General features: G+C 58.5%; 1 protein-coding gene across 2 annotated transcripts; it reads left to right on the top strand.

The window, feature by feature from the left end:
* Nucleotides 1–3,196: 3,196 nt before the first annotated feature.
* On the top strand, nt 3,197–23,932 carry CUEDC1 (CUE domain containing 1). 2 transcript variants are annotated; one of them, XM_074845813.1, is made up of 11 exons: nt 3,197–3,320; nt 16,300–16,781; nt 17,290–17,417; nt 18,255–18,381; nt 19,444–19,630; nt 20,519–20,602; nt 21,483–21,572; nt 22,081–22,174; nt 22,369–22,427; nt 22,953–23,023; nt 23,288–23,932. In XM_074845813.1, the coding sequence occupies exons 2-10, from the start codon at nt 16,491–16,493 to the stop codon at nt 23,018–23,020; spliced, it is 1,128 nt and encodes a 375-aa protein (XP_074701914.1). In that variant the 5' UTR covers nt 3,197–3,320; nt 16,300–16,490; the 3' UTR covers nt 23,021–23,023; nt 23,288–23,932. The 2 variants fall into 2 exon arrangements, with proteins under 2 accessions (XP_074701914.1, XP_074701915.1); XM_074845814.1 differs by lacking the exon at nt 3,197–3,320 and adding an exon at nt 3,630–5,264.
* The last annotated feature ends 1,531 nt before the right edge of the window (nt 23,933–25,463 follow it).

Here is a 25,463-nt window from a genome sequence, read left to right on the forward strand (position 1 = left end):
CTGCCCGGAAACTAGGAATGGTTTACCTTGGGCACGTTTGTTTCTTTATTTGGAACGCCCCACCGCTTCCAGAGGGCGCTTGGGGTGAGGAGGAATTTGGGATTCGACCTTCCGTGTCTTGCCATTGGAGAGTTACACCTGAGTGTTGTAAATTGGGAAGATTTCTGTTCAGTCAAGATCACGGATGAGAGAGAGAAACGCGTGTTATTCTCAGCGTATGAGTTAAATTCTATTTGCCATTGTTCACAAATAAAAGATTTTTTTTCCCCTTCTTACGATAACTTTTTCTTTAGAGTGGCAGAAGAAAAAAGTATTTAATGTATTTGCATTTGTCCACGAGAGGTTTAAAGAAAAACACCAAAAACCCAGTAAGCTGTTTGAGCTGCAGCAATCCCGGGTTACATAAAGGGGCCGGGGCTGCCGAGGGATTAGTCGGAGGCATTACTGGCGGTGATAAGCCCTCCAAGTTCTGCTCGCTCTTCGCTCACTTTTATTTTAGAAACTGTCACTCTCAGACGTATTTTGAAAACTGCCTGGGGTTAATTTTCAAGGCTCTCGGGGTTAGGTTCCCACCAAAGAAAGAAGGAAGGAAAATTTGGATTTAAAGAATGCCCAGGTTTTTACAAGTGTCCAGTACTCTTGATACTTTTTTATCTCACCACTTCGGGTCCCCGCATGGGAGCCGAGTTGTTGAGAAGTGGACTACACGTTTTCACTGCTGGCTCCTTCTGAAAACTCCTGCTTTGCTTTGTTGGTGGCTTAGTTTATCCATCTCAAAAATAGATTTACCAGTATATTCAAAAGGCAGCTGTTAAAAGCACTTCAAGTTTTTAGATGCCTTTGAGGTCTGTCTCAGTGCTTAAGTGGACTTTTTCACCGGTGCTTTTTAGGATAAATAGCAAGTGTAAAAATAAATCTCTTCCTCTCCTAATCGTCAGGCAGAATAAAACTTAAAACTTGATCCCCCTCTACCTATTTATTTAATTCAGTGTGTTTATACTTCTTATCTTTGGATCATTCGCTCACAGCTTCCAGAGCAGCAACTGAAGGATGACAGAGGAACTACGTGCTAATTTTTATGTCAAAAATAGCTTTCACCTTTAGACGCGCAAGGCTCAGGGACTGTTTTCCAATTAGAAAAAGAATGTCTGAGCTGCTGTTGCGAATCCATTTTACAGCTGTGTTCAGATTTGACTGTCAGGCCCTGGTTAAAATTTAGTACTGAGGTCTTGACCTAGAAACAAACCTTTTTTGGTATTGGTTTGGAAAAAGTATTTCAGTGCTAAGAGAAACTGTCCAGCTAGCTCCCTCATCCCGGGCTGGCCAGAGCCTGAACGTCACATCATTGTGTTGTACATTGCATCTCCCTGAAGCCCAGGTAAAGACCGCTGGGAAAGCCAGGCTTAGGATTTTTAAAAAATAATAATAGATTTTTTTTTGGCTCTTCAGGTTTCTGGGTTAATTTGAGCCATTTGTAAAAGCCCTGGGTTTTTCTTTAAGGAAGCGTAAACGCTTTTTGAAAACCAGACGTTTGTAAAACATTTCCATGTGAGCATCTGAAATTACTGCTTGTATCAGTGTATAGACCTCTCTGCTTTCTTTGCAAAGCCTTCCCAACAGCTACCTCCAAAACCAACCCATTTAGTAAAAAAACAAGGGGCATTTTCAGAATGTGTGGAACCTTCTGTTTTTTAGAGAAGGCAGGAATACTCCATTCACCTTTTCACTTAGTTGTTCTCACCAGCTGTCAAGACAAAAACATGTGTTCTGTGTTTTCTGCACAAGGTTTGTTTTTCAGGGAATTATCAATTTAGTTGGAATTGGCTGAATTAAACTCACTATTTTAATTCTTCATAGTTGTGTATTTCTATTCCCATTTCTTTTTACTTCCTAGCGTCATTAGCAGCTAAGACCCATATCAAAGGACAGTAAAGAAATTTGATAAAATCACCCGTTTCCCCCGAAACAAGCCTGGATTAGAAAAAGAGATTGCGGTCAACAAAGCTCCCTGTAAGGCGCTGTGTCACAGAAGAGATGCTGATCTGTGTTTAACTTCGGGAAAGCAAACGTTGTGGCACATGTACGCGCTGAAAGCCGAAGGTTGCCTCGAATGTTTTCACTCTTACTGATGTCTGTGTTCCTTGTCAAAGCCTTACAGATTTTTACCCAGGCTAAGAATCGCTTAGCTGCCACACACAGCTGAAACGATTGAGTGGGGAAAAACCTCTGCACGGAGGGCCGTCCTGCGACAGCTTTGGACCATCCCAAGCGCCTGCTCGGGGTCCAGCACCCACAGACGTGCTTCCGAGCTGGTCTTAGCGGCCGCGGGTGCCCGGAGGTGCGATGTTCCTCCCGCAGCGTGTCTGGAAGGGTTTGGAGAGCAACGAGGGAAGCGGAGGCCCTGACCCACTGCCGTTCACAGTCTCGCTCTGGTCCCTGCAAAATGGGAAGTGTTTGCCCTGTGTAAATTGGCTCCTGTAATTTGTAAGAGGAGATCACTTCCCGTCCTGAGCTGTTCTGTGGTATGGCTGCAAGCTGTCAGACGCCGTAGCGCTGGATACCGGAGACGCCTGCTTTCTATCTGTGGTCGAAGTGATGCTTTGTTATAATCCGTCTCTCATGTTCAGCCCTTGGGGCAGGAGTGCTGCGTCCTCTTCCTTACCCCAGGCACGCACCGGGCTGGTGGTCCCAAATCCAGGAGCCTGGGATGCTCAAAAAGCTGTGGAGGAGACCCAAAACCAGCCCTGGAAAGCAGCTTTCCTCGGGATGCTGCCCCGCACGGCGGCGGCCAAGGCCGGGGGTGCCCGACCCTGCAAGCGCAGCCACAGCCGGGGGTTTGGGGGAGGCCGGGGGGCAGCGTCCCGGGGTCCCGGGTCCCCCCCGGCCCCAGCCAGCGGCTGTCTCGCCCCCAGGGCCGGGCAGACCCAAGGTGGCGGCGGGTCAGGCCTCCGAGGGGGCTGAGGGGACCGGGCGGTACCGGCCACTCGACGCCTCCGGCCGGGCCCCAAGGCGGGGACGCCCCGGTCCCGGGGTGCGGGGAGGGGACGACACCCAGGCCCCGGGGAGGGCAGGGGGGGGCCTCAAGCGACCCCCATCCCCGCTGCATTTCGGCCCGGCCGCCGCTAGGCCCCGCTCCCACCGCCCCCCCCCCCTACCCCGGGCCCGGCCCCGGCCCAGGCCCCGGCCCCGCCGCGCCGCCCCCAGCTGCCGGGCACGGCGGCCGCCCCCGCCCCCGCCCGCCCGCCCGCCCGCCACGTACGTCTCCCGTCCCGGCTCCTTTCCATGGTTCCCGGTGTGACTGGTGCCTGCGCCGACCGCCGGTAAGGAGCGGGGGGCCGCGGCTCTTTGTGCGCCGGGCCGGGCCGGGCCGCGCCTCTCGGCCTGCGCGGGCCGCGGCCCGGAGCCTGGCGGGGCCCCGCCGTGGGCCGGGCGGGGAGCGGGGGGCGGCCCCGGGTCTGCGCGGCCGAGCCGGGGGCAGCGCCCGGCCTGAGCCCGGCCGGCGGGGACGGTGAAAGGCGGCGGGGGGGGCGGGGGGTGCCGCCGGTTCGGCCTCCAGCCGCGGCCCGGCGGGTGGGGGGAGGCTGCGGCCGGGTCCCGGTGCCCGATGCGGGGCCGCGCCTGTTGCGGCTGCCCGGGCGGTGGCAGCGGCCTGTCCCCGCCGCTTCTCCCGGCTCCTCGACCTCCCGGTGGAGCCCTTCAGCCGTGCGTGGAGCCCCCGCACCGGGAGGGTCCGGCGGGGGGAGATGCGGGTGGGGACACAGGGTCCCCATCGCCGTGTGGGGCCGGGAGCGGGATGGCAGAGCCCGGCAGCGGGGCAGGACCACCGGCAGCCCCCGCGTCCCCCTCAGCCCCCGGAGCACGGCCACTCCCCGAGCAGGACCCTCCGGGGCGCGGGGGGCGCGGGCAGGGTGCGGGTGTCACCCGTCCCTTTGCCCCCGGTCCACGGAGCGATGCCGGGGTGGGTGACGGTGGAGACAGGGCCCCTGCGTGCCAAGGCGTCGGCGGTCACCTCCTGGGCTCGGGGTTCCTTGGGGAGCCCCGGGCAGCCTCCCCCAGCCACGACCCCCCGTAGGCTGGAGGGCACCGTCCCGCCAGCGCTGAAATAGCCACCGACGAGTTGTGGGCACGCGGCGACGGAGAAGGGTCTGCGAGCTGCTTCGCCGCTGGAAGTCACCGCTCGAAGCGGCGCTCTCATGCACTGTCTCGTCAGGCGGGTTGGAAAGGCTCCTTTTTATTATTTTTTTTAAAAAACCAGCAGAGTCGCACCTCCTCCTCACACCTCCTGCTGCTGCTACCACCGACAACAAACATGGGGGACGGAGCGGTGAGGAGATCTGCGCGGGAAAGCCGCCATCCTGGGCTGACCCCCGCGGCTGCGGCTTTGCTTGTGGGGCTGCCCCGTGGCCGGGGAAGCTGTGGCTCTCCTCGCCTCCTCCTCCTCGAAACAACACAGGCTGAAGCAGCATCTGCTCTGCTGTGAAGCCTTATTTTGATTTTCACAAAGGTTTTGCCCGTGCTGGAACCCGGCACCGGGGCAGCGAGACCCCAGGGGAGCCATGCACCTCTGGGAGGGGAGATGGGCCGGCGTGGGGTCTGGAGGAAAGCTTTTGGGGGTCCTTGCCGCAGAGGAGACCCAGCCCCATCGCCAGCTCGCCGTGCCGTTCTCATCACCCTGCTCCTGTAGCCTTCCCCTCTGTGAGGTCTGACCACGCCGGCAGCGCCCGTCTGCCGCGGTGAGGATGTGCCTGATGCCGGCAGAACTTTACACACCGATCGCCACATGCCCACAGCCCCTTCCCGGTGCCGGATCCTCTGATTGCCAAAAACATTTCCTTCAAAGACAGGTCAAAGGTGCCCGTCCTCAGCCACAAAGTTCCCAGGGAAGTTTTGACTTTTTCAACATTTTATTCAAAAAGAGCTTTCAAATTTTAAAAAGCCTAACAAAACAGCATCTAACCTGCCCACCGACACCTAACCCTTTCCCCTGACCAGATCCACGCCGTGGCTGAGCGGGCTTTGCTGTCGTGGCAGCATGGGCACTGTGGGTCCCCTCTGCTCTGTGCTGATAAGAGCGTGCGGGGAGCGAGCCGGGGTCCCCAGCGCGATAGCGAGTGCTCGGTATTTATCTGCCTGCACAAACACTCTCTGCAGGGGTGAAGATAATGGGGGACGCTGCGGATGCTGGCGTTCGGAAGGGACGGCTGGGAGAGGAGCTGGAGGGTCACTCATGCCCTGTGACTGTGCTGTGAGGGTGAAATCGCGGGGTGGGTGCTTTCAGAGCTGGGAAGCTTTTGGGCTGCGGGAGTTAATGATGGTGATGATAATTGTATACTATAAAATAAGAAAAATGCTTGAAGTAGTAACACAGAGCCCCTCGCAGCTGTGCGAGGTGGTAACAGGTCCATCTTGTGGCATGGCCGGGGCAGCAGCATCTCTGTCACTGTGGTTGGGGTGTGGAGGGACATTGGCCAGAGCCAACTCTGCTCGGTGGTGCTGGGCTTGCTGCAATGGTTTGGAGACTGGTTTTCCCAGGCTGCGGTCCCGGTTTTGGCTGGTCTGCTGGTTCCCTGGGGTCAGTGCGGGAGCTGGATGGGCTCGGCGGTGCGTGAGGCAAGCCGGGACAGGGAGCCTCACCAGCAAGACAGTCCCTAAATGGAATAGGGAAGTTGGCAGGGGAAAGAAACCCACCCCAGCTGCATGGAACGCTGAAAATAGCGGGAAACAAGAACAGGGGGGAACATCTGGGTCCGGCTCTTGCACCACTTCCGACGGGCGCGGGGTGGCTGCCGCCTCCGGACGATGGCAGTTGAGATTCGGCTCCTCCGTCGAGCAGCCCTGCCAGCGGCGTGTTCCCGGCAGCGCCAAAACCACCGGTGTCCCACAAGTGTTGGCTGCTGGCCAGCCCCTTCCCCTGCCGGGGGTCTCCCCGCGTCCGCCCCGGTGTTGGGGGTGCTGGGGGGGGGGGGGGCAGGCTGGGGTGCCCCTGGCCGCGGTGCCCCTGTCCCACCCCGCTGGCCGCCTTTGATGCGGGTGAGTGGCAGGTCCTTTGTGGCCCCTTTGTGCCTCCCTCGGTTCTCGGGGTCCGCACAAAACCTGCCATGGAAACCAAAGCCCAGGCGCTGCCCCAGGAAACCCGCAGGCGCAATTAGGAAATGCAAATATAAATGCAAATTCCTGCGCCGCCTTCCAGGGCCTGGAAAGTTGTCCCTGGGCCACCGATGCCCCGGGGCCACCGTTGTCCCCAGCTGTGGGGATGGGGAAGGCATTGGGGCAAGACCAGGCAGGCAACAAGAGCCGGGGTGAGCTGTTTTTGGGGTGACTCGGGCTTTTTCCCAGCCACCCCGTGCTTGGTGGTGGGAGGAACGGGGCATCTCGGCCCGTGCTGAGCGGTGACTCATAGGTGACAATATGACATTGATATTTTTTTCCATCCTCTCGGTTGCCCAGCGACGAACAAACAAACAAGTGTCTTAAAATCCAAACTAACTGCCTTGCAGGAACTGTCCCCTCCTGCCACGGTTGTGCGTGGCTGGGCTCTGGTGTGTCCCCATCACTGGCGCTTCTGCCTGTATCTTCTGGGGTTGGTTTTGGGGAGATAACTTGTCTTTCTCGCATCCTCTGCAGCCGTGGTGTGTGAGCCTGGCAGAGGGAAGGCAGGCTGCTGGCTCACTGATAAGGGCCGTCCTCGCCAAAATGCACCAAGAATAGATGGAGAAGGAGATAAAATCTACCCACAGATAACTCCGGGAAGCACAAACGCTTCAGCTCTTCGTTTCTAGGTGGCATTTATGAGCAATGGATACTCTGGCCCTTCCTTGGGTCCCCAGAGGAGTGTGTGTGGGTGGAGTGGGAATAATGGAGCTGAAGAGGATGGAGGGGAGAGGGGGGAGATTAAGGGAGGATGCTGATCGGAGCAATTCCCCTTCCTGGCAGGAAGCAATCATGTTTTCTTTTCCCGTCTGTTGGAGGAGCTGTAGCCAGGAGCTGGCAACATGAGGTTGGCATGTGGAGGGCAGCGTCCACAGCAATCATAGGTGTGGGGAAGGGCAGATCCTTTCTGTGCTGATCTGAGGCCAGTCTAGGGCTATACTGCTTAAAACCAAGCATTTGTTGGTGGCTTTTATTTTTCCAAGCTGCAGCCCCCAGGTCCTCTCCGATCAGTGGCTGAAGTGGTGCAGGTCGTGCGTCCCCATGAGTGGTGCTTTCCCCCAGCCCCAGTCTGCTTTTATTGCTGGGAAATGAGCTCTGACTCCTGGAAGTGGTATTTCTTCCTTCTGCCTGACAACTTGTCGATCCCTGCCCTCGCTCGCTTCCCCGGGAAAGGCGCGCGGAGCCGGGCACGTGAGCACGCTGGCGACGGAGCCTCGCCGCTGTCCTTGGTGTAGGAAAACGGGGCTTGGACGGGGGGAAAATAGGCAGATCGTCTCCAGAAAATGGAGCAAGGCACGCTGCTGGGTGGGTCACAGTGACATGCAGGCTCAAAGCTGATTTTCGTGTTTGCCTCGGTTACGGAGTCGGTTAAAATGGTGGGTTTTTTCTTTGCCACCACTCTTCCAGGCAGCGGCTGAACACACACGAGTGCAACCTCTGCAGCAGCTGGGGAGCTCCGGGGAGGACAGGGAGGTACCGCGGGCTGCACCGGCACCCTCCTCTGTCAGGCACGGCCCTGCCTTCACCCCCAGGTGCCATCTGCGGGGGGATGGGGGGGGACAGAGGGACCAGGACCCTGCCCCCTCGCACCTCCACGGAGCTGGGCTGGGCACGGGGAAACGGCAGCCAGAGCCCCGGCCGACGGAGACAGGTTGCAGATGCCAGGGCCATAAGGCAGCGGTGGGGACAGGGAACGGCCTTTCGGGAGGATTCCCAGGCTCCTGGAGCTTAAACTGTCACTTATAAAATCCTTGTGGCTTTTAACCTCCATGGCTGGCAATTGCCACCGTCAGGCCAGGGCAAAGCAACTGGGACAGGACGGTGATGGGGTTGTACGTGAATTAATTACGCAAACTTGAAAAGAATGAAATAGAAGTGAGATGGGATTTGGGAGAAGAACGTGACCTAGTTTGGTGGCCGGACACAGCAAGTGGCTGGTGGGTGAAGGGGGCAGCAGCCAGAGCCGCTGCTCGGGGGCTCTGGGTTTCCCTCACTGCGAGAAACAGGGCTGTGCTGCGGGAGAAGACTCTGCTGAGCTTGGAAGGAGACTGAGAGCTTGTCTGAGCATCGGCCTGGCTTCAAATCCAGGTTAGCATCCCGTGTAATTTCTATATAAAACTGTGATGTGACAGAGCAGAAGGAACGGAGCAAACTCAGTATTTTGGCTTTCGAGGGCTTTTCTCCCTGTGTGCCCCGTTGTGCTGGGGATGGAGGAGCCTGTTCTTGAGGATGGCAGGAGGGGCCTGACATAGTGGTGTTAATTAAATATCTGTCCCTGGCGAGGTATAGCATTTCAAGCAGGTTCTCCTCTGCTGAGCAATGTCACCCGGCGCGAGGGAGGACAAAAGACCGACGCAATTACAGTGTGACGCCGTGTCCCAGGACAACGAGGATACGGCAGTGCCCGAATTGTCGTCGCGGCACTTTTGCGGGATAGCTTGCATCAGCCATATGGCTTAGTGACTCATTAAAAAAAAAAAAAGAGCTCCTCCATTTGCGACTTAATTAGTCCCTTTCTTCCCCTCGGTCTTGGCTCCCAGCGATCCCCCACTTGTAAGCGTGGTGCTGAGAGGCACCGCGGGGCTGCGGGTCCGGATGCCGAGGGATGGGCGACGGCGCGGGGTGGCTGGTGTGCGGCAGGCGGGCGTCGGGCAGGAGCCTTCCCGCTGTCTTTACGCCACGTATCGCTGCCGTGCCACGCAGCAAGGGGCTGGGGAGGAGCGGGAAGCGAGGGGTGCTGCTTGCGAGGGCAGAGTTGTGTTTTCTGCTTTACCTCTACACCCAAAATACCCGCAGGACAGCCCCGGGGCTCCCTTGGCTCCCCGGAGAGGCTCTCGGGTGTCTGCGCCCACTCGCCTTCCCGGAGGGAGGGCAGGAGCCAGCTGATGACTGCTCCTGTGCTCACCCGCCTGCTTGTCGGTACGGTCAAGTTGTCGTAAAAAAGCAAAACCCCAGGCCAGCGACGGCTTCGGACGCCTGCAGCTCTCCTCTTTCACACCAGCTTATTCCCCTCTGCTCAGCACAACCTCCCCGTTGCTGCATCTCCCTGTCATCCCTCCTCATCCTCTCCCCAGGGACACCTGAAGCTGCAGGCTTGGTGATGGAGGTGTGGGACCTTCCTGCACCATCCCCGGTGGGTTTCACTGTGTGGAAGCCCAGGGGCTTTCCTCCTCCTCCTCCTCAGCTGTGGTTTAGTGCCGCGAGGGAAGGGGTTGCCAGCAGTGATCACCTTTAAATCTTTTTACCAGACCCTAATGGCCAGGGGCCTGTCCTGGTAAATAATTCACCGTGCCGTCAGTGAGAGTTTTACTCGACTAATTTTGTTTCCATAGAAACTCGTGTGGTCTCACTGCTCCACGGAGCCTCGGGCGAATCGATACAGGTTTTTTTTTTCCCTTTGCACGTTAAGCGACGGCCCTTAAACCCTGACAAGCAGGAGAGCAGCAGCCGGAGATGCTGGTGGCTGGGTGGCACCTTGGTGCTGCCTTTCGTCTGCCTTGGTCCTGCTCCGTGCTGCCTGTCCCTGCCAGGATGCCCAGGGCTGGGCTGGGGCAGGGTCAGCCCAGTCTAATCCCAGTCCATTCCCAGTATGTTCCTGCTAGGCAAAGAGCTGGAGGGGAAGGGGCTACCTCTGCTCAGGCTCTTTATCCATTTTTCCCCTTCTGTCCTTTAATTTCTTTGACCCTTGACCTAAAATGGCAAATTAGCATTTGTGAATCAGCCATGCTAATTAGCCAAAGGGCAGGGCTGGCCCTGCCCCCAGCCTGGGTTCACTTTCACCCGCTCCCTGTTAGGTGCTCGCTGACCAAATCTAACCCAAAAATTGCCCGGAGGTGGCTCCTCTGCGTGCCCTGACCTGGCTCCAGCCCCGGAAAGAGCCTCTCACCTTTGTCTCTGCAGGAATTTTTCTTTTCTTTCACCCCCGACAGCTTCCCGGTGCTTTTGTGCTGAGCTGGGAGCACAAAGGGAGAAGAAGGGATAAGCAGTTAAAGATGGGTTTGTGTGACATATGGCGCAAAGGGCTTTGCGTGACGGCTGCGGCCGGCGCTGGAGGGGACACGAGCGGGCACGGGGGTGGCCGGGCTTCCCTCCTGCAAGGCTTGAGATGGGTGGGTAAACTGAGGCAGGGAGTTGGACAACAGGCGTGGGGCTTTCCCACGGAACGGAGGCAGCGCCGGCACCCGGACGTCACTGCTGTCGCGTGTGCCTTTGCAGCGGGCAGCGCTCGCTCCCCGGAGCCCTTTCAAACAAGCCCTAAGCTGGTTTTTCAGCTGGGACAAGCGCATTTTGATGTCAGCAGTGAAAGCCGGAGGAGGAAAGGTCACCGGTGTTCAGCCACCTTGTGGAATAATCTTATATCGGCCTCTCTGCTTTAGGCAACCTCTTGCATCTAATTTATTACACGTTGGTACAAGATAGAGTTGAACAGAGGTGCAGTTAAAGCATATAAAGGGATGCAGGTTACTTTAATCACTCACACTTGCTTGACCTATTTTTTTTTTATTTTAATCCCTTCCTGGAAACCTTATTTCATGTTTGAATTCCCTCAACTATTTTAGGAATGTCGTCCTACCAAGATCAAATTACCTTCAATGAAACCAGTGCAAGGCAGGCGACTTTTTGATTAAGATCTAGTGCTACCTCATTAATATCAGCTTAGTTTGGGGCGGGATGGGGCTGTAATTCTGGCACGGCAAATGTGCGAAAGCCAGGGATTGGTGTGGCACTGTGCCAAAGGGCATCGCTTGGCAGAGGGGGCTGGGGGCATCCTGGCACTGGTGGGGGGAAGGTGGGTGCTTTGGGTGCTGCTCTAGGGGGGCGAGGGGTCCCCAGTGGAGCCCTGCCTGGTTTTTCTGTCCTGGCCAAGTGCAGCCCCCTGAGTTTTAGCTGGGTGTCGTTGGTTTATGAGCTGACTGGGTGCTGCGGAGGGCTGACATCTGGCCAGGTCACAAAGGGCCCTCATAAATCTGTCCACGAGGATGGCACAGCCATGGTGGGCAAGCCATGGGTACCCTGAGGCAGCAGCAGGCGCCGCTTCTTCTCTTAAACATGGTTATCGTGCGTTTCAGAGTGCAGGTCTGGCTGCAGGCTCCCCAGTAAAGCCCTGAGCGGTAACGCTGATGATGTCGGGCGTCGGGACCCGAAGCGAGCTCTCCCTGGTCCCCTCTCGGCTGCTCTTCTGGCTTTGAAAGCTTCTCTCAGAGCCGGGAGGGGAATTTTGGTTTGCAGAGAGGTACGTGCTGCGCAGGTTCTCACACAGGGCTTACTTCTGCTTTGCTCCCTGATTGCTTTTTACTTTGAAAAGGGCTTAAACCCAGCCACTTTAATATGTGGTAGAACAAGTATTAAAGGGCATCCTCAGGTGCTTATTTGTTTCCGTGAAAAAGGATTTGTTCACAAGCAGTTTTCTCAGGCTGCAGCCCGGGAGGTGTGCCCACACATCCCCTGTGGCAGACAGAAAGGTGACGGAGGGGATTTTGGAGAGACTGATAAGGCCCCATCCAGTTTGCTGGTAGACACTACTGTAATTTTTCTTCCTGATCATTTACTTTTCATCCCAATTTCAATCCTATTATTGTCACACCTGCAGCTGCTGAGCAGTCACGTTCCTTGACTTCTCGTTCCTGTGTAGAGCAATCCCTTTACAGGGGCCTGGCTGCAGGCAGAGCTCAGCCCATCTGCTCTGGCCAAGACTGTTATTTCTGGTTTAACATCCCTAGTTTTGAGACTTCCTCTGAGAGTTTTCCCTCCAGAAGCCAGGGCACTGGCAGCCCTTCTCTCTAGATAATCCCGTGCATGGAAATGCCTTCTGCACTTCTGCTCTGCATCCCCCAGCCGAGTCATTACAGGCCTGGGCTTGCGGCGGCCGCCGAGTGATGGGTGCCCTTGGCAGGGTGCTGGGTTGGGGGGAACAAGCACTAAAAGGTGTCACCCCCATCCCAGCTTCAAACAGGGGGTTGCGGCTCTGGCGTGTTCACAGGGATGATCTACAATTGCAGCGTGGCAATAGCAGGGGAAAAAGGGCTGGGCTGGTTTAGCGGTGTTTGAGCAATCCCATCTGTTGTCTGAGCTGCAGCAGACACTGGGGAAGGGAATATTCGCGTTTGCACTTGGTGCCAAGGCTCTTCCCTGAGCCGCGAGGGCTGCGAGCGATCAGTCCTAGTGCTTTTACAGCTGTTCGCTCCTCTGGGCGGGCTGCGTTCCTTGCAGAGCTGAGCAACTGTTGTTTCCAGCATGACATTACCAGTTCGACCAACCCCTGGGATTATCCAGCTGCTCGTCTGCGCCGTTCCGGGATGGCTGACGGCCGAGCTGCAGGCAGCCTCCTCTGCGCCTTGCACCCTGCTTGCTCCTGGCTGGAGCTGACCCGAAGCACCTGCAGCCTCTCGGGCCGTCCCTTGATGTGAAAAGTCTGTTTCTGTGAGGAATTGAGTGCCCCGCTCCCAGGGCTGGGTGAAAACCAGCTTTGTAGAGGCAGGATGCTGGCCGGCATGGGAGGATGTGCTCCCCCAGGCTGCTCCCGCCTTATCTGCTCCCCAATGAGCGTAATTAAGGGTTTCTCCACAACTGCCAAGGTCTTGTTCTTGGCTCTGGCTCAGGCGAGGGCGGATCTGAATTGTGCAAGTCGTTAGCGGCTTGGGTGGGAGAAGAGGCAGGGTGCACCCATGGGCTCGCCGGGCTGAGCCTCCTCCCCAAAGGTCAGCTTTTGTTTGGTCTTATGTTTTTTTCAAGTGGTGAGCTAAAGGCAGGAGCTGGGCCCGAAGGTGTGCCGGTGCCTGAGCCACCGTGGACTTGTGCGGGAGAGCGTCCCGTGCCATCCTGGCTGGGCAGCAACGGCAAAACCTGCATGGGCATTTTCTGTGCTAGCCCCATCCCGGGGGCGCACGGAGCCGCTCGGGTGGAAGCTGCTGCAGAAGTGGTGACGTGGGAGCCTGTCCTGAGGGGCGGGTGGTAAAAGAGCACCACAGAAGGGCTGGTGCTGTCTCTGTGCCAGGCCCCCGGCCCGGTGTTGGGATGTCACCCAGCACTTTCTCCGTGGTCCAGGTCAGTGCCAGGACAACCACGGCTGCCGGTGCGGAGGCGGCTCAGCTGGGAGCTGCCGCTGTGTCCCCAGAGTGAGCTGGGACTGGGCACTGCCCTGCGGCCGCCGACCCTGACGGGAGGTTTTACCCGGTGCTGCCGGGGCTGGTGGGGGGCAGTGCCAGCCCCACCGGGGTCCCCGCGGCTGCCTTGCTGCTTCTGGTGACCCACGGGACGGGGACATGCTCACCCAGAGCTTGCAAAGCCTTTAAGCTCCTCCTGTGATGGACACAGCAGAAGGGCAGAGGATTACGCCTGTGCCCGGGTTTGGATGAATGAATAACAGCATTCAGGATCCTTTTTGCGTGTTAGCAGAGCGAGAGCTATTTTAAGGCAGGAAGAAAGTTGATCAGGCAACAGCTAAATGAGTCATCACAGCCTGGTTCTGCAAATGGGGGGCAGGAGGCGAAGGGAAACCCAGCCGTCACCCCACCGTGCCCTGAGCGCGCCCGTGCTCACACCTGGGCTGGCAGTTGGACACCAGCTTTCTTCTTTCCTTTTTGGGAAATCCAAAGGATTTTGCTTTTCCTAGTGTCTTCCCAGCCCCCCACTGGCACCACAGAAATAAGGGCCAGAAACGTGCCGAGCCCCTTCCCCACGCTGCCTTCCCCACTGCTCACCTGAAGGTGCTGATGCAGACAAGCAGGAATTGGGGAGGATCCTGCGAATGCAGCTACCGGTTTATCCTTTAGATTAATTCCTGCAGATGTGGTGACTTGCTTTTCTCTGGTTTTTAACTCATGTCAGTGTAGTGGTTTGCATTTCTCTGGATTAGCAGCAGGACTTTTAAAAATAGGTTTAAAAGCCTGCATTTGTAGTGTTTCACTGCCATCAGCTCTGCCCGCAGCGGCGTTTGCCCGCCGGGCACGTGGAGCCACCCTGGTCTGTGCCGGGGGCACCGGCTGCACCGCGGTTTTGCCAAACGTGCCCTTTGTGGCAACTCCTGCAAACCCTGCGGCCTCCAGCAGTATCTCAGGGGCTGGGAAGGTGCCGGCAGCACGGCCCCTCGGGGTCGTTTGAAGCCAGATGTGCAGCGGAGCCTTTTTGGCATATAAATATCTCGCCCCCATCCCTAATTTAGTTCATCTTCTGACCAGAAGCGTTCAGTTACTCAGCGTGTTGCTGCGCTCAGTCACGCTGCCCAGCGTGGGCTGTGATTTCAGTGAGGTGTCCCAGGCTGGCGTGTCGCGTTTCCTAACACCTTCCCCAGAACAGAGGCGTTGGCGTCAGGAGGAGCCGGGCCCTCCGGCGGGGCAGAGGGGTTGCAGGGAATTGCCAGCGCGCGGTGGGCTGGCGGCTTTGCCTCCAGTCAATGGGATTTCCCAGCCTTTGTGATTACAGAGAAATCCTGAAATACACACTCAAAGGTCAAACACTGGGAGACAAAGTCACCCAACCACAGGTGCTTCTTGTTGCTTTATAAATGTTACTATTTTTAAATAGATCTGGGGGTTTCCAAGCCCATTTCCTGATTTGGGGGGCTGATTTTAGTATTTGAGGTTTGTGGGCTAGCCCGGCATCGCAGAGCTAATGGTTCTCTGCAGAAGTGCTCATCTTCACGTTTGGATCACGCATGTGTTTGCGGTGTGTCCTCTGTAACTGGTTTTCCCCTTGATGTCCAGGCTCTTTCCCCATCCTCTCAGAGGAGCCAGATCTTTAAAGGAGCGTGTGCACCCTGTGAATGTGTAATAACTCAATTTAATATGTGACTAAACCAGCCATGCAATATTACAATTAAAGTATAATACCAGAGGTGCGAACAATGCCGGCTCTTTGCTATGAATGAGTCATGATAGCAGAGGAGGAACTGAGAAGCAGTATTTTATTAATTGACTCCAGCAGATTTATTTGTCCTCAGTGAATAGAGCCGGGCAGGGCTGTCGGAATTGTTCCTGCTCCGCTCACACAACGCTGCTCCGCTGCCGGCGAGCAGGAGCCGATCCTGGGGACAGAGACAGAGGTAGTTCTCGGCTGAGTGATCTGTTAAATGCTGCAATTCAGGCTTGCTCGTGGCACACTCGGTGCATCTGGGTGCAGATGCATCCAGGATTACAAAAAAAAAAGGGGAGGGAGAGCGGAGTGTGCCCACAGAGCAGGAATCATCCCCCCGGCCTCCGGAGACATCAGCGATTCCTCTGGGTGCTGAGCCAGAGCGGGGCTGTCTCTGGGGACGACAACGGGGGTTAACCACCCTTGCCAAAATACACCTTCTTCCTGAGTTCGTGCCAAGTTTCCCAGGTGTTGCAAGTGGGTTTCGCTCTCGGCAGCCTCCGGAAGCCCCTCGGAGCAGCTCAGGGCTGCGAGCCGGCGCGGCGGCCGAGGCCGGGCGAGCGCTGGGGATGTGGCTGTCATGCGCGGCCTCGCCACGGGCAGGGGAGAGCCCGGGTGACCTTCAGAGGTGACTGCTCCGCTTAATGGCTTTGAATCTGATTATACCCTGTTTCGCTAAGAAATGTGCTTGGCACGTTCTTTGGAATTAAATACCATTTTAGGGACAGTTGTCTTGAACTCTCTGCCTGCCGCTTAGCAAAAAGCCTTTGAAAATGATATTATGGATCAAAAGTGTTCCTGGGGTAATTCTGTTTCAACGGTGGAGTTAATCCAGTACTGAATTTGGCCCTGCATTTCCAAATGAGAAGCAGTAGCTGTATAATCTGTTTATGGTTTTAAAGTGAATGTTAATCTTGGATTTATTTGGTAGCTTTTCCCAAGGGTCGATTTGCCGTGCTGCAGAGTACTTTAGCCCCCTGCTCTGAAACTCTCTGAGCCGACTCCATTTTTTATTTAAAGAGAGGTTTTACTGTGTTTGTAAATACATGTCAAACCTGGAAACGTTAAATCTGGGGAGCCCTCGGCTGTGGAAGTCCTACCATTTTTCTTACCTCGCCTTTTGTTTGTACAGCACCTGGCAGAGCTCACCCACGCTCCGGTCGGGCTGGGACGGTCCCACAAGGACGCGGTCGGATGGGTCGAATCGAATCGAGTGTCCCGGGTTGAGTCGGGAGGGATCTTGCGGTGTCTCTGGCTGCTCTGTCCTGCGGGTGACTTTCTCCCCTCTCCCCTCCGCAGGTGGGAGGATGCTGCAGCGCGCCGGGGGCTGAGGCGCGGTGCCGCCGGCTGCGGGGAGCGGGTCCCCTGCCGCCCGCCCATGCTCCCCACCGGCTGCCGGGGCCGTGCCCCGTGACGAGCGGCGGCGGGCGCCCGCCTCGCCGCAACCAGGACTGCAGCCGCCGTGCCCGCCCCGTGCCAGCCGCCCCGCCATGACGAGCCTCTTCCGTCGGAGCAGCAGCAACGGCAGCTCGCGCGGCGGCTCCTCTGCCCAGGAGCTCAACAACAGCCGCCCCGCCAGGCAGGTCCGCCGGCTGGAGTTCAACCAGGCCATGGAGGACTTCAAGACCATGTTCCCCAACATGGATTACGACATCATCGAGTGCGTCTTGAGGGCCAACAACGGCGCCGTGGACGCCACCATTGACCAGCTCCTGCAGATGAACCTGGACAGCAGCGGCTGTGACGACAGCTCGGACTCGGAGGACAGCATCCCCCCCGAGGTAGCCTCTGCTGGTGGTCCCTGGCACATGGCTGTGGCAGGGGGTTCCCTGCCTGCGCTCCTGCCCGCCACGGCGGGCTCATCACATCTCATCCTCCCTTCTGTCTCCCTGGGCATGGTGCTGCTCGACTGCTGCAGGGGGGCAGATTTGAGTTGCCAATGTGGCTGATTTGGAGCGTGCAGCCTGGCTGCTTTGTCTTGGACGCTGCTTGAGGCTTGAGCCAAACCACTCTCCTCCCTCCCTCCCTCCCACCCCAACACCCAACAGAGACCCTTTAGGATCCCCGAGGGCTGCATGCACCCAACAGGCTCACCCACCCACCCACCCAAAATCCGGTGCCTTGACAGCAGCACCTCCAAACCCCACCATAATCCCCCACCGGTGCACAGGGACAGGTGCTGGGAGGTTGCCCCCATCCTCTCTGTGGCAGTGTTGAGCCCGTCCCATCCTGTGTGCAGGCGGGGAGCTTTTCTCCCGCTCGCCCTCACGCCCTCCTCTCACCCTGCAGATCTTGGAGCGGACCCTGGAGCCGGACAGCTCAGATGAGGAGCCCCCTCCCGTCTACTCCCCTCCGGCCTATGAAAGCCAGGATTTCGGCAGCCGGTACCCCCGCGCGCCACCCACCCCGCCACCCCGGTGAGCCCCCAGCCCCGTGCCACGGCTGTACTGCGCCTTCTGTGGTGGCTGGCAGAGCGCCCTGCGCCGGCACCTGGGGGGGTCTTGCTGTGCCTTAGCTGGCCCTGGCAAGGGGCATCTGGCGTCAGTTCGTTAGGGTCGGGTGAGACGAAGCCAAGGGAGATGAATGAAGCTCACAGCTGGCTAAAAAATCCCCGCGAGGCCCTAAAAAGTGAACAGCTGAGGGGCCCGCAAAGCCGCTCCAGCAGCGTGTGGAATGGTAAAAATCAGCTACTGGGGGTGGGGGAGTGCTTGCCTCTGCTCGAAAACACCAGGTGCTGAGCGGCTGAGCCCCGCGGCTCTCGGCTCTGGAGGCCTCAGGTCGGTTTGACTGGCTGCTGCTGCCGGGTTGCCCAGCCCAGGGGTCTCTGGCCCTCCACTTGGCTGTAGGCTTGTGGGAGCGCAAGTGGCCCTGGCTGCCTCTGTGCCAGCCCCCTCGGACAAAGGCGCTGCCGGTTGTGCAGGCGGGGTGGGACATGTGAGAGACCTTCATCAGCTTCGTAAGCACGATCCTGCCCTGCTGCAGCTCCCACGGGGCTGTTTTCTGAGCAAAATGGGGAGGAGAAGAGAAATGCAGCCTGTGCAGTTGCAGGTTAAGGCTTGAAATGCAGCTCCCGAAGATTTCAAACTGGCTGAAAAAGCCGTTTGCTCTCCAGATCTGATGCTAACGTGGGTTTGGGAGGGTGCTGTGGGTTCCTGGTTCCCGGGGCTGCCGTGCCAGGCCCTGTGCCCTGCTGCTGCGGCGAACGCCGATGGGTTCTTCCCTCGCCGAGGGTGCCGTCTGTGCTTGCCTCGCAGGACGGACGTGCCGGGGCCCGGCAGCACCCCAGCGCCCGGGCGCTACAGGAACTGGAACCCGCCGCTCCTGGGCAACCTCCCCGAGGATTTCCTGCGCATCCTGCCGCAGCAGAGCGCTGGCACACAGGTGAGGCTCACACCAGGGAGGGTTCCAGCCCGTGCCCCGGCCCCACAGTGTGGTGTGGAACACCAAACCCCGTCCTCGGCCACCATGAGCGTGCAGCATCGGCGCTCTGAGAGCATCTGGGTGTACCGGCTGCGGGCTAAACTGAGGCTTGGAGCATGTCTTGTTGTTCAAGCGAGACTGAAGTGAGCAAGGTGTGAAAGGGGAATCTTCCAGTGAGGCTTCAATGTTTTTCCTGCCATTAGCTCAGTGCTTAATGCCAGAAATGCCACTTGCAATAAGCACCTGATACTTTAAATCATTTGAAAATCTTACCTGCCACCCTGGTGAGGAGCAGCAGGACCAGCAACACGCTCCTGGGGAGAGCGGCCACTGCCAGGGTGCTCGGGGCAGATACAGTGGAATTTGGGTAGGAAAATCTAGTGCAAACCAGAGGATTTGCCCCTGGGAAATCAAGAGTGCCCATGTGCTTTGTGGCGGTTTTGGGGGTTGTGGGTGCCTTTCTGTTGGGCAGGCAGCACCTCGTGGGGAATGAGCAGCCCCAGCACAGACTATGCTGGGCACCCGGCTCAGCTCCAGGCATGCTGCACCCCCGGGGTGTCCCGTGGCCCCTTTGCTAACAAGGAGCCAGCCTGGAAACGGGGCCAGAGTCCTCCTGGCATGGCTCTTCCCTCCCTTTTTGGCTCCAAAGGCAGCCTGCCATGTTTTCATAAAGGATTGCCCTGGAAGTTGAGCTTCACAGGCTTATTCCCTTTCTGGGAATAGGAACCTGCCAATTCATTTGGGCTCAGGGGTAGGAGAGGAGCAGCCGCCCTTTTCTTTCCCCAGTAATTGTGTGGTTTTGCGTTTTCTGGCTCTCTGAGAGCAGCTACAAATCAAATAAATATCGTAGGCAAGGGCGAGATTGCGGCTGTAGAGTGTGGCTCTGCTGCTCCTCAGGTGCGACCGCACCGGGAGCTGGGGGAGAGCGTGAGGTGCCTCGCGCGGGGACGTTTGTCAGCAGGAAATTGCAGTCTCTGCCTTTTAGCTAGGGGGAAATAAAAGCAGTGCTGTTTTTATTTTTAGGGCTCCCACGGCTGCCGGCAGCCCGTGGTGCCACGGGGGCTCGTGCCCCGGGGCCAGGGGTCCCTGGAGCAGGAGCGGCGGTGGAAGCAGTACCTGGAGGACGAGCGGATCGCGCTCTTCCTGCAGAACGAAGAGTTCATGAAGGAGCTCCAGAGGAACCGGGATTTCCTCCTCGCGCTGGAGAGAGGTGAGAAACGCCTTCAGAAACATCTGCCTCTGCTTTTCAGGTGCGTGTCTCCCCCTCTGACGCTGGCCAGCGGCAGCGTTGCCCTGCCTGTGGCGTTGTGGCTCGAGCCAAAGCAGAGTCAGCGCAGGATGTGGCCAGGCAGCGAGCTGCTTCCCCAGCTCCTGCTCGCGGTGCTCAGCCACTTGCCACAAGGCTTCTCCTCCCCCCACCTGCCTCTCTGCGGTGTCTCTGGCAAAGCCCAGAAAAATCCACAGCTGTGGAAATGCCCCGTGAGCCCTCCCGGTTTGGCAGGGTCCCAGCAGCACCCTCGCTGCAGGGTTCATCCCCAGCTGCTGCGGCTGGAAACCCGCCGGCGTGCTCGTGGTTCCTCTGCGGCGGTGAGAGGAGCGCTCCCACCTGCTGCTGCGGTCGCCGTGCTGAAGCAAAGGGCTTTCGGCACCGGGCAAGAGGTTGCCTTCCTCCCATGCTCAGCCCTGGGCCTGCTCCTGCCACACCGAGCGTCCTCATTCCCCAGCTGTAGCGGGGGAGATGTTTGTCCTCCCTGGCAGAGGCCAGAAGCGTGTCCTCGGGGAGGAGCGCCGCTCTGGAGAGGTTTTACAGCTTTTTGGTAGATTGTTTCTACCTGGAGCACAGCACATCTTGTCCTGCTGCAGGATGCACCTTGGCAGGAGGTGCCTCCGTGTTACCCCGGGGCCACAGCCCGGCTCTGCGGGGCGTCGGGGCCGTTCCTGGGGCAGCTGAGCTGCTGCGGGACGCCGGGAAGCCCCAGCTCCCTCCCCTGCCGTCATCCTGTCCCTCCACCGCCATGGGGGCTGGGAGGGGAGCAGAGCCGAGTGTGCTGCCTGGAGGGGTCTGATCAAGCGGGGCGCTGGGCTTTTTGTTTTTCAGATCGATTGAAATACGAGTCCAAAAAATCCAAGTCGACTAGTGCTGCTGTCAGCAACGACTTTGGTTTCTCCTCCGTAATATCAGGTAAGTTTGAAGATGCCTGTGAGCGTGGCCGCTCAGCAGCGGGACGCCCCGCAGCTCCGGCGTTCCCAGCCCTCTCCCCGGCTGCCTCCAAAATGGCTGCGGGGGCAGAAAACTGGCTGATCCCTCCCTGCTGCCCCCCCAGCACGGGAGAGGAGCTGGGGGGGTGATGAGGATGGGCGCTGCTGCTCTCCCCCACCTCGAGGTGCTCCCGCATCCCACCTCTGGCCATCCCTGTGGGTGACAAAGGGGAGACAAAGCCCTCCCTTGTCTTGGCCAGAGCGGAGGATTGTGCTTGGGAGGCATAATGACTGTTCCTGGGTAATCCTGATTAACCTCGGTGAGCGGAGCAGCTGCCCGGGGTCAGAATTAGGGCCGGTGTCTGTCGGTGGTGCGGGGCGCAGCGGTGGGCGGCCTGGCAGAGCTCCGGCTGGGCCCACGGCGCTGCAAGGGCACCCAGACCTGGGGAGGGGACACGGGGACGTGTCTGGGGTGGGGTCTGCGCTCCACCTGATCGAGTCACTGGGCTGCCTGAACTTCTGCTCCTGAGTCAGTGGCCCTGCTGTCCCTGTAGGATTTAATCCCCCCCAAGTGCAATTAGTGCCCCGGGGTGATTTGGGGCAGTGCAGAGGCCTCCTGCTCTGCTCGCCCCCAGCCCCACGGGGCCGAGGGTGTGCCACAAGCTGCCGTCTCTGCACCCATGGTCTCAAGAGGGTTATATCTGCAGAGGGTCCTTGTCCCGGCATGCCAGAGCCCTCATCCTCAGCTCTGCTCATGGCCGGGCTGCACTTCGTTAGCACTGGAATTGGGTCATGGAAATGATTTGTCTCGAGCCTCCCCTCACCGCGCACGCACTCCCGGTGACCAGATGTTTGCCTTCCAGGTGACGTAGCCCCCTCTGTGACCAGCGAGGCTGGCGGTGCCGTGTCCGACGATGCCTTATTCAGAGACAAATTGAAACACATGGGAAAATGTGAGTCGGTTTGCAGGCTCCGTGCTGGCAGCGAGGGCTGGAGGGGAGCTGGGACGCAGGTAGTGGTGGGGAATAGAGGAATTTCTGGGCAGGGTTTGTGGGAATCCTAGAAAAACAAGCGGAGAGTTTGCTGCAATTCTTCTCTTTTCCAATCCTTTCCTCTTAGCAAGTCACAGCCCGCTTCTCCTGTCGCAAAACAGACCGAGGTCTTTGGGCAGCTTGAGCTGGGCTGCAGCCAGCTGAGACACTGGGGAGATGTGGGTCAGTCGTGGGTAGGGGAGGTCACAAAAATCCCAGTGAAAGGGTGAAAACATCGCAGGACCCGGCTCCCTGAGCCTGGCAGCCTTGCGTGGCTCCGGTGTTTCCAGGCAAACCCAGGGCGTTGCCGTGGGGTGTCGGGGCGCGGGCAGCTCTTGCGCCGCTGGGCCTGGCCGTCTCCTCCGCGTCACCCCTGGCAGCTTTGGGAAGGGTTTTGGGGTGCGACCCTCACCCGGCTGGTTCCTTCCAGCCACGCGCAAGAAGCTGTTTGAACTCGCCAGAGCCTTCTCCGAGAAGACGAAGATGAGGAAATCGAAAAGAAAACACTTGTTAAAACACCAAGTGTATCCTAAAAGGGGCTGGGGAGCTGCGGGGGGATGCGAGGCTGTCGGAGCAGCCTCCGGAGCACCCGGGGACCCCCCAAGGCCACGGTTCGGCCGGAGCCTTGTGGCTGGGCTGTGGGCTGGGAAGGGTGATGATGGTGGTACCGTGGCCGTGTCCCAGCCCCACGACTGGTTTTCCTTAGTGGAGGGCGCAGGTTGGGGACGGCGGCTTCCACGGCGAATCTTCTCGACGATGTTGAAGGACATTCGTGTGGTAAGAAACACGGTGCCGTGGCACGTGTGCTGTGCTCAGCGTGGCTAGCTGGGGTCCCGCGGTGCCCGGCCCCCTCCTGCCACGCTAGAGATGGCCCCAGCCACCCATGCAGCAGGCTCGGCCCTGGTCCCACATGGCTCTCCTGTGAGCGTGGCCTTTGCTTGGGGTGACCCGGGATGGGATCTCTTCTTTTGGGGAGTCTCGTGGGCTTTGCAGCTGGGCTGGGCTTGGGGCACAGTCCTGGCAAACCTGTTGTCAGCCAGAGGTGGGTCTTGGCAGTGGGTTTTGTGCCAGCCCTGACCACGCCGGGGCTGGCTCAGGTGTGACTATGTGGCAGAAATACCCCTGTGGGCCAAAGCCTCCTCCCAGTGTTCTCAGGAGTGTTCTGGCAGAGTCCCAGTGTCCCAGTCCCTGGGAATCATCAATCCTGGGCGAGGAAATCCCTGCTGGGGCTGGGAGCATGGCGCGGTGGCCAGCCTCGCAGCGTGGAAGCGGCTGCAGCCGCCGCCTGCCTCTGCCTTTCAGATGAAGACTTCCAAGCGCGGAGGCAGCAGCTCCGGGAGGAGGAGGAGACGCCGAAGGAAGGGCAGTAAATGGTGAGAGGCACCTGGGGACCAATGCTTCCTCATGAGTGGGCGAACAGTCCCATCCATCCATCCGTCTTGGCTGGAGGAGGGGGCCAGGGGCTCTGGGTCGGGTCCAGAGCGTGGCCGGGTGGGGATGAGCCCCATCGGTGGCTGTGGGTGCTGCAGCTGGTAACAGCCCTGGGTGCCACAACGGGCCGGTGCCGGTGCTGGCCACGGCGTGGCTGAGGCTGAGCACACGCTGTTCTCCTTCCTTCCCCTTCTCCTCCCCTCCAGGTCCCAGCACTGGGGTTTATTGCTGGCACAGAATGTGCACGAGGCTTCATAAGAAGATGGCTGAAAAAGGAAAAAAAACCACCCAACAAATAACCCAGTTTTTTGGCTGTTCCCCCTCTGCTGTTGTACTCCTCTGAAGTACAAGTATTGAAGTGAGGCACAATGTTTTCTTACCAGTGGTTTGAAAACAACTTCTCCTATCTAGCAAATCAGCCAAAAAAGAAAAAAAAGGAAAAAAAAAAAGTCAGCAGCTGATGCGAGCTGCTGTGGAGGAGCCAGTGGAGCTCAGACTTGGGAGGAGCAGCGTCCCGCCTGCTCTCTCGGTCCGAGCGGCGTCGCGGGAGGAATGAAAATCAGTTGTACTAACGAGGATGCATTCACCTGTGGGATCTGCTTGGCCGGAGCGCTCCTGAACATATCTCTGTAGCGATCTGATGTAACTTTACTCTGCGCACACAGGCAAAAAAAAAAAACCATCACGTGAGAAAGAGAACCTAACAGCCGTTGTCTACTATTGCTAGGAGTAATGAGCAGAGATTCAGATCAGGTAATAGTCAAATAATATAAATTGTTTATAAAAGGAAAGGCCTTCTTTTCCTAGGCGTTTCACTTTGAATTAAACCTTTGCCTTCGGCATTGCTAAAACTGCCTTGAAGTACGGAGCTTTGTGCCGCTGCGCGGGGCAGGACAGGGCAGCACCAAGGGCTGGATTTTGCATCGGTGCCAAAGCAGGACGCGTCCCGCCGGCTGCAGCGTGCTGGTGCGGTCCCAGCGCCGGGCAGGGCGCTCGGTGGCTCCAGGGACGCCCCTCGCCGTAGGTAAGATGCAAAACGCCAGCCGGGGGGTTTGTAGTTGAGGCTGGCGGAGGTGTTTTTGGCACGGAGAGTTTGCCGAAGGGCTCGCAGGCGCTGCCGGGTTTGGGGCCGGGGCTGGCCGGTGGTGGGAGCAGAGCACCCTTCCTTGTGCCCACCCTGGGGCTCGCTGGGCCGGGGAGCGCGGTGGAGGGCTGGGGGGCTGGCAGGCAACGCTTGAATCGTTGCAGCTTTCGGAGATGCTAAAAATAATTACGTAAACAAATTCCTTCCCCGTGTAAGTAATGAGTGACGAGCGTAAAGTCAGAAATCGCTCCCGCCAGCACATTTTCTTCTCCTTTATCGGCATAATCTGTTTACTGCTAAATGCAGGAGGTGGCTATAGACGTGCCTGTTTCACTTTCTGGCTCCTGCGAACCAGCACAAATGTTGCAAGCTTGGAGCTGCGAAGGCGGCAGACGCAGAAACCCCAGCCATCAAACACACACGCAACTGTTTTCCCTGCCTCTCCGCGGGGTTTGGTAACAAAAGCCCACACTGCAGGCACTGCCTCCCGACAGGCTCCTTTTCAAACCCGCCCGCAGCCCGCCTGCCTTTGAAGTGGACGCCAAGATTTCTTTTCCCCACAAGCGGCGCAGCCGTTGTACCTGTCGAGGGCCGGCAGGGATCAGCGGGGACCCCTGAGCTTCGCCCTCTCCCCAGTCCCCAGGCAGGGCGCCGGGGCTGGTTTGAGGTGCCCGGGGCCGTGGGGTGCAGGTGATGTCCCGCCGGCACCGGGGAAGCGCTCCCGGCAGCAGCGGGGTGCCGATGGCGAGGGCAGGACGCGCTGAGCTGGGAGTACCCCAGGCCACCAGCGAGCTTTGGGTTCCTAAACTCAAAGCAGCGGAAGATGCACCCCACCGAGCTGCTCCTGGCTTTGGGGTCTGCTCCTTTTCTTTCGAAGGAAGGATTGAGGAGCATCCCTGGCGTCGCGGCAGCCCGGCCGGTGGGTTAGAGCCATCCCGAGCCACGCTGGCCGCGCCTCGACGCACGTGGGCTCCGAGCCCGGCCTGCTCCCCGCCGTGTGCCCGGTGCTGCGGTGGAGGGGGGTGCTGGAGCCACATGCTTTGCGCTGGGCTGCCCTGCACCCCGCGGGGTAAGAGGGGCGTGTGTGCTCGGGGTGTCAGCGTGGCTGCGGGCGCAAGGGGCGAAGTGTGAAGCTGGGGCTTTGCCGATGGGAACAGAAGGTCCTTTAGTCCCTGGGTGGGATCTTTATTCCCAGCCTGAGGCTGGTGGAGGAGGGGCTCCCTTCCTACCCTCGCTGGCTCTGGGGTCCGTAGGAGGCTGCCGTTACTCCCTCCCAATCCAAAGCAGCTCTCTGCATA

The sequence above is a fragment of the Strix aluco genome, chromosome 19 (assembly GCF_031877795.1).
Source record: "Strix aluco isolate bStrAlu1 chromosome 19, bStrAlu1.hap1, whole genome shotgun sequence".
NCBI lineage: Eukaryota > Metazoa > Chordata > Aves > Strigiformes > Strigidae > Strix > Strix aluco.